Source organism: Pelecanus crispus, chromosome 3 (genome assembly GCF_030463565.1).
Source record: "Pelecanus crispus isolate bPelCri1 chromosome 3, bPelCri1.pri, whole genome shotgun sequence".
Lineage (NCBI taxonomy): Eukaryota > Metazoa > Chordata > Aves > Pelecaniformes > Pelecanidae > Pelecanus > Pelecanus crispus.
The window spans coordinates 82,816,927-82,827,488 of record NC_134645.1 but is presented as its reverse complement, the minus strand read 5'-3'; the positions used below and the strand labels follow the sequence as shown (position 1 = coordinate 82,827,488).

At 35.7% G+C, this 10,562-nt stretch overlaps 1 protein-coding gene across 9 annotated transcripts in view; it reads right to left on the bottom strand.

Annotated features, from left to right (window-relative positions):
* Nucleotides 1–932: 932 nt before the first annotated feature.
* The window catches only part of HACE1 (HECT domain and ankyrin repeat containing E3 ubiquitin protein ligase 1), a 55,338-nt gene continuing 45,708 nt past the window's right edge, over nt 933–10,562 (bottom strand). For 8 of the 9 annotated variants that reach the window (XM_075707173.1, XM_075707175.1, XM_075707176.1 and 5 more), the window contains 5 exons: nt 8,352–8,483; nt 7,541–7,639; nt 7,172–7,242; nt 2,064–2,177; nt 933–1,610 (listed from right to left, as the gene is read on the bottom strand). In XM_075707173.1, coding sequence (XP_075563288.1) covers nt 1,508–1,610; nt 2,064–2,177; nt 7,172–7,242; nt 7,541–7,639; nt 8,352–8,483 — 519 coding nt within the window. In that variant the 3' untranslated portion in view covers nt 933–1,507. The remainder of the gene's footprint in view (nt 1,611–2,063; nt 2,178–7,171; nt 7,243–7,540; nt 7,640–8,351; nt 8,484–10,562) is intronic. The other variant, XM_075707178.1, reaches the window with a different exon arrangement.

The following is a 10,562-nucleotide window of genomic DNA, read 5'->3' as shown; positions in this document are numbered from 1 at the left end:
CCTAGACAGATCAGCCGGTAAACTCAGGCTACACATGTATTAGCACTTAGTGTAGGAAATGACTGGATTAGTAGCAAACAGTTTGTGCTGAACCTTAAAATTTACGTGTTTGGGGGGTTCGCTATGCCTGAACTCATTTACTAACTCTTCAGATCACCTCTTCAGATCAGTTAGGTCTTGCTAATGGATGAACACTTAATTATGTCTGCATTTGGTACATTTTTGGATCATGTTTTTCTGTTTATTTTCACCTGGAGAGAATCCAGTTTGCATTCTCTGAAGCAAAAGCATGACAGGCAGGGATGACCAGATTAACGTAAAGAAAAAAAACCCAACCAAACCACCACTCCCAGCCTGAACCAAAACAACGTCCCTAAAAAGCAGTTATGCATCATCTACCCCAACATGTGCAGCTACTTACCATCAAAAACACATGATGATGAGCCATTGCTGTGTATTTTTATATATTGAGTAATACATTCTAATTTTATATACATTTTGACATGAGATTCATTCTAGTCTTGCCAGTTAACCTCAATAAGCTCAAGTTCCTTCCTTGTGCATTGCTTATGTCCATCCATACACTCTGACAATGCCTTCTCAAATGCTACTTCCATGACAATTAATTTAAATTGTAATATAGTAAGATGAATAAAATCCTGGGGGGAAAAAAGAATAAAACACCCACAAAGACAAAAAAACTTGTCACATTCAGATTCTGGTAAAAATATTAAAATTTAATAATACTTTTTGAACATACAATTATGTCAAGGAAAAAGTAAAGGCATTCAAACAAATGGATATTGATCTTAAATAATATTTACAAATTCTAAACTGCAAGTTGACTATAAAGTCACAAATACTTTAAATATTTTGTAGAATATATTGTAAATTCGAATATAAATTAGATATTAACTTCATCTGTTATTTTTTCCAGTGATAACAGTCTAATCTTTACATACTATATACATTAAAATACTAAAAAGTTATAAAATTTTATTTCTGTTACTATGCAAAGAAATGGAAAATACATCAGATCTGTCTTACTGTACAATATCCAAATTGAACTTTCTATAGCGTTCTCCGCAAAAATAAATGGCACTTTCACATGCAACAAGGCATAAAGTACAAGTCTGTCCATTAGCAGTATGCAATCTGAGGGCAAAGCAAACTAAAACGCAGATGTCATTCAACCATATAGTTGAAAATCAAAAGTGTGGAAAGATTCTGACAAACTTTATGATTTAGACTGAAGTAATAATGAAAAGCATGTAAACTGATTTCCACACAGATCTGTCATTTAAAAAAATGAAAATACTGAGAAGTTTGTTGTGACAGTATTGGTTACTTTGACAACACATAATGGAGGAAATGATGATCCTGTATGAATTCTGAAGCCCAGCCCTGCCAACGGGCTGCAGCATCTAAGCTGCTTTTCTATTGACAGTTTCCAAAATTACTTCTGCCACTCTGAACATCAGTAGTCAGATGAGTTTTCTGTACTTCATTATGCCATTGTGTAACCATAGCTTCCACAGTGCAATGCCACAAGAAGCCTGTCCTTAAGGATTTCTTTACTTGGGTATTCAGGTAACTTGAGCATGTTGATACTGGAAAGAAAAGAAAAATAAAGCCACATCACAATTCAGCAAGAAACCCAACAGTAAAGTTTTCTGAATGAAAACCCTGATGATGTCACATTTATGGAAGAAAAAAAAACTTGTGCTGCATTACAGCACCACTGAGCATTCAAATATATTGCAGGAAATAGAGGGGTTTTTCACTTCAGTAAATTGTAATACAATAATTTAACTTTAATATTCCCTTATTAATCCCACTGCCTTTACTAAAGCAAAATAAAGTAGTAAACAATGAGCAAGCATAATGTAACATCCCCTGCGTTAAAACCCACCACTTTTATGTTGGATAGTGAATACTTCACAAACTGTCTGAAATTTTTTTTGGCCTTTTAATGAAAATAGTCAAAAGAACGGTACTTTTGGCTGCAACTGACATGAAAAAGCCCTGGTTTTAAGATATTTCAATAAGACTATTTAACATACCATGTGCTTGATGTTGGCAAAAGATTTGCAGTATATGGCACAGCAGCAATTGTAAAATTTTGCAATCCACTGCCACCCATTATATGGGCAAAGCCACCATGAGGCACCCTGGAACTGAGAAAATTCACAGAAGTTGGATCATTACAAGAGTGTCGTAAGCCAAAAAATATAATCTCTACACTGCAACCATCTCCTACTGCTAGTAACTAGACAGTAACTAATACTTTGATATGGGTAAGAAAGGGGGAACCCTGATAAAAGTTTTCATTGTCTAAACGCTTTTAATTACAATATGAGTAATGCATTTGTCCATTTACATTAGGCATCAAATTGTTTGAATGATACTTAAAGACAATTCTGTTTGCAAAGAGGACTCATTTCTACAACCAGTTTTTGTAACAGAACATTATCTCAGTTTAGGCAAACATCTATGGTTATTTATATTTACAGTTTAAGAAACACTGTATCATAAAATAGTTTATTCTCCAATTATTATCCATGAAACAACTGAACAAAGTGTTCTTGACATGTCTCTTCATTTACTACTTCAGACCAACTACTTCAAGTAACTAATAAAACCATTACATCAGTGTATACCCAGTGACAACCTATGGCAAAACCAGAAGACTAAAAAAAATCACTAGCATCTTCAGGAACACTTTCCTTTTACCAATATATTATTCAAAGATTACTCAAGGTGTAAATGGACAATAGCCCCGGGTCTTCAGAGTCCTTCCCTATAATTTTAAACTAACAGAGACAAATAGAATAAGATTCAGATATTTTTGTAACATCAACTTAAATTGTATGCATTACAAGGTAACGTTGTTAGTGCAGCCCTCACACACACCCCCCCCCCCAAATCGAAAAACCATAATGAAAGGATAAGGACTAAAGTAGTTGAATGTGAGCCAGCAATGCATCCTTGCATCAAAGGCGGCCAGCAGCCTCTTGGGCTGCATCACGAAGAATGTCACCACCAGGTCAAGGGAGGTGATCCTTTTCCTGTACTCGGTGAGAAACATCTGGAGTCCACCTCCAAGCTCCCCACTACAGGAGGGACAGGGACACACTGCAGCAAGTTGAGCAAAGGGCCACAAAGATGGTAAGGTATTCGAGCACCCAACGCAGGAGGAGAGTGAACTGGAAATGTTAGCCTGGAGAAGAGAGGGCTCAGGGGAATTTGATTAATGTATATAATTACCTGAAGGGAGGAATAAATAAGATGGAGCACAAGTCTAAAGATGGAGCACCCAGTGGTGCCCAAGTGACAGGAGGCAATGGGCACAAATTGAAATCCAGGAAATTCCATTTAAACATGAGAAAAACCTTTTTACTGTGAGGTGGTCAAACACTGGAACAAGTTGCCCAGAGAAGATGAGGGGTCAGCACCCCTGGAGACAGTCAAAACCTGACTGGACAAGACCTTGAGTGTCCAGCTCTAGCTGACCCTGCTCAGAGCACGGGGTTGGACTAGACAATCTCCAGAAGTCCCTTCCAACCTCAGCTATTCTGCGATTTTATAGCTAGCAAAGAAACAATGTGATAAAACAAATTTTTCATAAAATACATAACAGCTGTTAGAATTTTGGATTACAGGTACTTACATTAAAAAAATGCTCCCATATTCACAAAATCAAAGTGACTGTAAAAACCAGGTGCAAGAATGGAAAAGAATGCAGTAATGTTTCCACTCACAGTAAAACTTCTTGGCAGAAATGCAAAAGAGTAAGGGTTGCTACTGCCAAATGTTAAGGAGCTAGGACAGAGCTCTCAATAATACTTTTTAAACATACTTTACTTTTAAGCGCTAGCTACAGTATCCAACGCATAAATCTGTATCACCTAGCTTAATGACAGAAATGGTGGGCATATAGTTCTAGCACTGGTACACAAGGCAACCACTACATAGGGTAGTGCTGATTATTTGCAGCACACTATTTCTGACATACAAATGGAATTGTGCTCACAGCCACAGTTCAGAACAGTTGTAAAGATTTTACAGCAGTACTCTTTTATACCATGGTTTTGGCTCACAGTTCTAATACAGTGCTGCCTCCCCTGCAGTGACTTTTTTTTCCTCCAATGAAGCAAGAGAATTCCACATTCAAAATTAGCAATAAACCAGACCTAACTGTTGAAAATTTCTCATTCAGCCCACTATTAGCTGAAAGTTTTTACAGTTTAACTTATTAAAATGTTTTTCATACAACAGGTCAAAATTGTATAGTGTGATCAGGGCTTTGAACATTTAAAAGTAACAGATGGCTGCCAACTTACGCCTCTAAGAATGAGTTTTCTTTCCAAGCAAAACACAGCCAATATAGTAAAGAAAGCCTTCCAAATACGTGCAAATAAGATCACAAGATCTTACCTCTCTTACTGCATGTGCAAATAGCCTTCAGCAAGAGCAACAATAGAATTTCATAGCTTTGGAAACTTCAAGACTATTAAAATGTTGTTTAATCTGAATGCTAACTTTTCTCACTATTTTTCCACTTACAGATTTTGCATAAATTTGCTTGAAATGAAAACAGTATAGAAGAGATACTTTAAGACAGTTCCCTCACGTTTTGTTTTACTTTTAAAAGTAGTCATATATATATCACATTTATCAAATATGCTGAATTTAAAGTCACATACAGCTTATTACTCAGCAGAAACTACAGTCCCCTAAGTTAAACAGCAATCCTGATACCTGCAGAATACCAATAAAGCAGAATTCATCATGATAAGCTGCCAACACTTTCCTCCAACTGTTAACTAAAAATCTGATCAAAAGTTGCCAATGGATAATTAACAATAATTTAGCCAAATACTATTACAAACACCAAACAGATCAGGGCAGGGGAAGTAAAAGCATGTGGCATTGGCAATACCATCTTAAGCAGCTGTCAGCAGAAGAAAAAGTAGATGGTGCATAAGCAAGCTTTCAGATCCCCAACATGAGGCACAAGAATATTTAGGCTTTTTCTTGAGTGTGCTAAGACCTCCAAACACACAGAATCTGCTATTCAAACACTGCTCACGACAATTACTTTACTGTTAAAAGACGTCTCAAGATTGGTATTAATGATGAATACAATGCTATCTCCACTGAAACTACCAAAGCAAGACTTCCATTACATTGAAGAGAAAAAGGTGTAAGAATGGGGGAAGAAGACAAAAGGCAAAGTTTAAGAAATATTTAGAAATGTCAGAGAAACACTGAAGACAATCATAACTATAATTGTTTTATTTAATTCACTAAATTAATGTCATAGTCTTTGAGTGGAAAGAAAGAATAGTACCACTTCACACACACATCAAAAATAAAAAAATCAAGTAAGTAAATATGCAGAAGACATTAAAGGGAAATGGAAAAAACAATGAAAATTTTTAATACAGCCTGCCAACCAGTACATACAGAAACAAATTCTTCAGTAAGGAAATGTGACGCCAGCAAAACATCATAGTTTGCTATCAGGTATACTTTTAGTGTACAATTTTACTTAAGATACTGGCCTGTACTAGACTAACTTGTGTTTTAGCTCACAGACAACTCAGCATCTAAATCTTCCACGCCCAGAAACTAGGACTGTCTGGGGATTCATGTGCAAAAGTGCCAGCTGCATACTACTATTAGAGGTAACTTTCAAAAGTTAAATTTTTATGGAAAAATATACCTATTATACTTCAATCACTGAATAAAAAACACAATGTGTTCCTACTAGCTGATACAGAAAAAAGACTAAGCAATTTGTTTTTCAATTCCAGCCCAGAGTTCTTAAGAGACACACCAAAAATTTCTTTGCTACTAACAAGAAATGGGTAAGAACAAGTCACTATGTGATTTGTGACCAAAATTAATGGTGCTGAAGCACGTATTTATCAGACAACATAATTGTTTACTTGCTAGAAAGCATCCCTTAGAATCCAGTAGATTAATCCAAATGCCATAAAAATAGTGAATGCCACTTCAGTATCATTTGGAATGTTTTCAGAAGCATTTGAAACATGACCTTACATCTTGAAGGTCCTTATTTGCCATCTAGATTTAGAAATGGACTAGTCCACTAAAAATGAAAGACCAGCAGCTGGTGTGTAACAGATGTGCAGTTAGAACTGCAGGAATCATTTCTGCAGAGGACAAGAAGAAAAGATCCATGTGCACAGAACTAGCTTCCTAAATTGTCTGTGATCCCTAAAAACAATGAAATTCATAATAAGTCAGGTGAAACTAATAGAATTTGAAGACCATGCCATTTGGCGATACATCCATTACTGTGAAATTCCTTGGTATAAGAGACAAGATTTGATGATCTTAATTTGTACTTTACCATTGCTTAACCACAAGACTTATAAACAAAAGGTCAACTAACTCTACTAATCCTAGAATATGAAGGGAACATCAAATTAAGAAGATGGTGCAATCTCTGCCCACCACCAGAAAAAGACATGGATTACACAACGCAGGTGCCACATGTATGTCTATGGATCCGCTTTGCAAAATCTCTGTATATACAAACTCAGCAATTCACCCACCTCACAGGGGCATTTATTGCTCAAAACCTTCCCCCACTGCCCCCAAACCATAAAAGGAAATAAAAGTGGCTTTCCCTGAAGAACAATTAGAATTTAGGACAGAAATCCTATATAAAGCAAACATCGTCTTGCATAAGGTTACATCTTTACGCTGCACTAATGCTAAATTCACCTCAGCTTTAGGAGAAGGATGTTGTTTACACTGACTGAAGTGATACCTAGTTATCTCATATATTAAAGCCTATATTGATTACTGGAGAAGCCAAGAGCTACATAAATAGGCAACAGGAAGAAGAATATAAAGTGCAGTTAAATTCACTACTGCCTTGTTAAATATTGCCTGGGACAGCAACAAAGGCCTCTTGCAAAGTAGTCAAGTATAATAAATAAGTAATCAATCATTTTGCTGGCAATACAGGCAGCAAAAGTATTAACACACACTTTGTCTACTTTGATCAACATATAGAACACCTAAGTTTGCAAAACAGTTCCTAGTTAAGTGATCTTGTATGGTAATCTGAAGTCTCTTGACTTATTTCAGAGTATCCAGGCAATATTTTTGTCATTAGAGGAAAGTTTCTCACCTGCCAGTAACAAACTGTAATAGTAATACTCTCTCTTCCTGAGTTAGTTCTTCCACAACGTCCCAGAACCACTAAATGAAAAATAAGTTAGTTTGTATTTTCCATTAAATACTCGTAGTACTTGAAAAGATAATGGTAAAACAATAAATGGAATATTTGTGTGTTTGTTACTTAAATGATGGAAGTTTTCATATGAAATTCATACCACAGATGCTGCAAAAGTCACTTAATATAGGAATATAGTATAAAAAACTTGCACAAATTTCGGCCAAAATAAGCTTCCATAAACACACAGAGAAAATTACAACAGCACCACCTTTTTTTGGATTAAAATGCAATAGTCATCATTATTAAAAAAAATTATTTTACCTGAATAACTTGGTCTCCTCTCTCATAGCCACTGGTGTACTCCGTATTTTTTAACCAATCATTCACATCAATTTCTGGCATACCAGACAACAAAAGCTCCTTCAGAAGAAGCACACAGATCATGATTAGTCCTCCTAACTAATCATTAATTTTAAAATAGCATAAACACTTGAAAAGTAATGCTTTAACAAGTATAAAAATTACAGTGCTGCTTCTGTTTAGTGGCAACCTTATGCAACCTATGATTTTTAGTACAAGAAGATTCTTGAATTCAGGTAACTTCATATGATCTGTTTAATTTAAGCACACGGTATCAAGAGATAGGAATTATTGCCGAAGAAGCTAAAAGAAAAAAAGCTCTGAGTTTTGGCATGACTTGAGACAAAACTTGAGATGTGTTGGTTACAGAAGATCAAACCACCACAAAAACTTATTGGAATTTGATTCTGTGACTCAGAAAAAGTAACAGACAGCATCTCCTTACTTTTAAAGAACTTCTGTCCTCCTGAAAGAAAATATGAAAAGGCTTAAAGGCCACAACACCCTGATTCCATTTTGAAATTACAATTTAAGGCATTTATCACTGGCACTTGAAGCTATCACATTCCAGGAAGATGATCATTCTAAGTAATTAGGGTAAGCAGGAATACACATATTGATATCCTCACTGATAGATGTCCAGGAAGCAAAACCAAAGTGAAAGATACAAAATGCTTATGCTGTGGGTACTGAACTTTACTTCTATATCATTACACTACTGATAAAGTATGCTGAACAAAGTATTTAAAAAAGTATAGGAATTTCTGCTTACCAGTTCATATTCATCAAAAAGCTGGATCAAAGATGGTGGAATGAACATATGGAAGCCTTGTAAAAAGGCATTTATCTGAGGCTGAATGGCTCTTGTCATTCTAAGCTCTGTGACAAGCTGGACATACTCAGCCTGCAACATCAAAAATGACATCAAGACATACAATAGCAAAAATATATAGTGCTCATACAAACTCATACACACATAAATGCAGTCCTCAACACATTACAAATTTCATCTACTGGAAGATGGTAAGAGTCCCTATGCACTTTTCACACATGGAAACAACCCAAAATAATTCAGAAGGCCCCTCAGAGTTCAGAGCCCCTCTTCCCTTTCCTTCCTTCCAAAGATAATTCCCAAATAGAAACATTTAAATCTTAACACAAACTGGGCAAAAAAACCAGGGACTTGGACTAAGGTAAAGGAAGTGAATAAAACTTAGTTTGTCATGCCCACATCCAATGCAACCACCATTGTGATCATCTGACATAAACAAGGCAATGTTTGTAAAGAAAAATATTCTATTAAGCAAACTGGCATAACTCACGAAAAAGCATAAACTTCTGAAGGAATATCTGTGAGCCAAAAAGCTTTCTTGCTTTCCCCCTATCTCTGGAAGTCTAAGAGAATACATCTTATCCCTGCAAGCTTTGTTGTCTTAATAACAATTTCAATCTTTTTAAGAAAGTCTTGAAAGTCTCCTCAGTTTTTAAAAAGGAAAAAAAGACAGAAAAGCATGTATACCAGAACCATGTGAATAAACAATACCATAGTTTGCATGCTTTAGAGATTTGGGGGCTCCCCTTTAAAAGATGCCAATTAGAAAAGGAAGCTACCGGAACTTTGCTTTTGTTGAAAACACAAAAGCCTAGGAGTCAGTTAATGGAGGAAGGTTTTCAGAATGAGACAGGCAAAAGTGCCTACATTAAAGCTGTATACACATCTCATCCACACCAACAAAACTACACAAGTCTAAAAGTTTCTTTACTCAAGAAAAGAGATTTCTACTTGAGAATAAAATTTATTCCTAGATTATTTAAGGTACTCTGTTTCAAAGTAATGCTTCGACTTCCTAATTGTGGTTTTTAATAATGAAATCATGAAACATACCTCCCAATTAAACCATCTCACCTATCACCTTCAAGACAATAATCCTACAAAAATGCTACCTTGAATTTTAAAAAAAAGCATTAACCTAAACTTTTTAGGTTCTGAACCTGAACAAGAACAACCAAGCATTCCTTCTTTCCTCCCTTTCTGAAAAAGAGAATGAAGTATGAAACATCTCAAAACAGAAGAATATTTTTCAAACGCTATTCCTTACATTCACAGAAGTATCGAGAAGTTGTCATTTGCTTCGCAGGTGGAAGACATTTTGAAATACATTACCACCATTTCATTAGAGCAAGAAGACAATTAATTTGTGAAGTGCTCTGAAGAAAACATTACCTAATCATATCTTCAACCGCAGAGTTGTTCCCAAAAACCCAGTTTTAGTCTAACCACCCTAGGTTGCTTCTACTGTCAGTGGAACTGAAGACACCTCCCTTCTCTAAGGAATTAAAGGGGTAGCCAAAGGAGATTAACTGCCCTAGACAGAAGTCAGCCTCTGTGAATACATCTTAAAAACTCTAGAAGAAATCAGAAACTTAGCAAAAAAAAAAAATTCACAATCTTATTTTTAAAGAAAATCCATTAGAAAAAAATGACAAACACTTATTTTCTGCATTACAAAAACATTTACATTGAACACTTTCATTATGAGAGAAAACAGTTGCTGTGCTTTAGGTGTAACAGGAAATTTTGTTAATAGTGTGGAACAGCCAAGCATCCTGACTATCAGCACTGGCACATGCTGAAAGACCTGTAGCACGCAATTTACATAATATATGCCAGTAAAAAAAAAATGGTCAATTTGTTTTTCCCTCTGTTCATTTCGTTTACATTTTATTCTCTCCTAGAAGCCTTAGGAGCACATTACAAAACAGAAATATCTACATAATTTCAGATCCACATATGCATTCCTACATAGTGCATAAAAGGGACAATCTAGCCTTCTTTTAAGCGGGGAGATTTGATTGAACACATGTGAGACGTGCATTACAAATATGATGCCAAAGTCTGGTTTGGGTGAGGGGTTGTTCTGTATTTTCCTTTGAGGTAAATCAAGCAGAGATCATGCTTCCCCGATTTCACAACCCCATACAC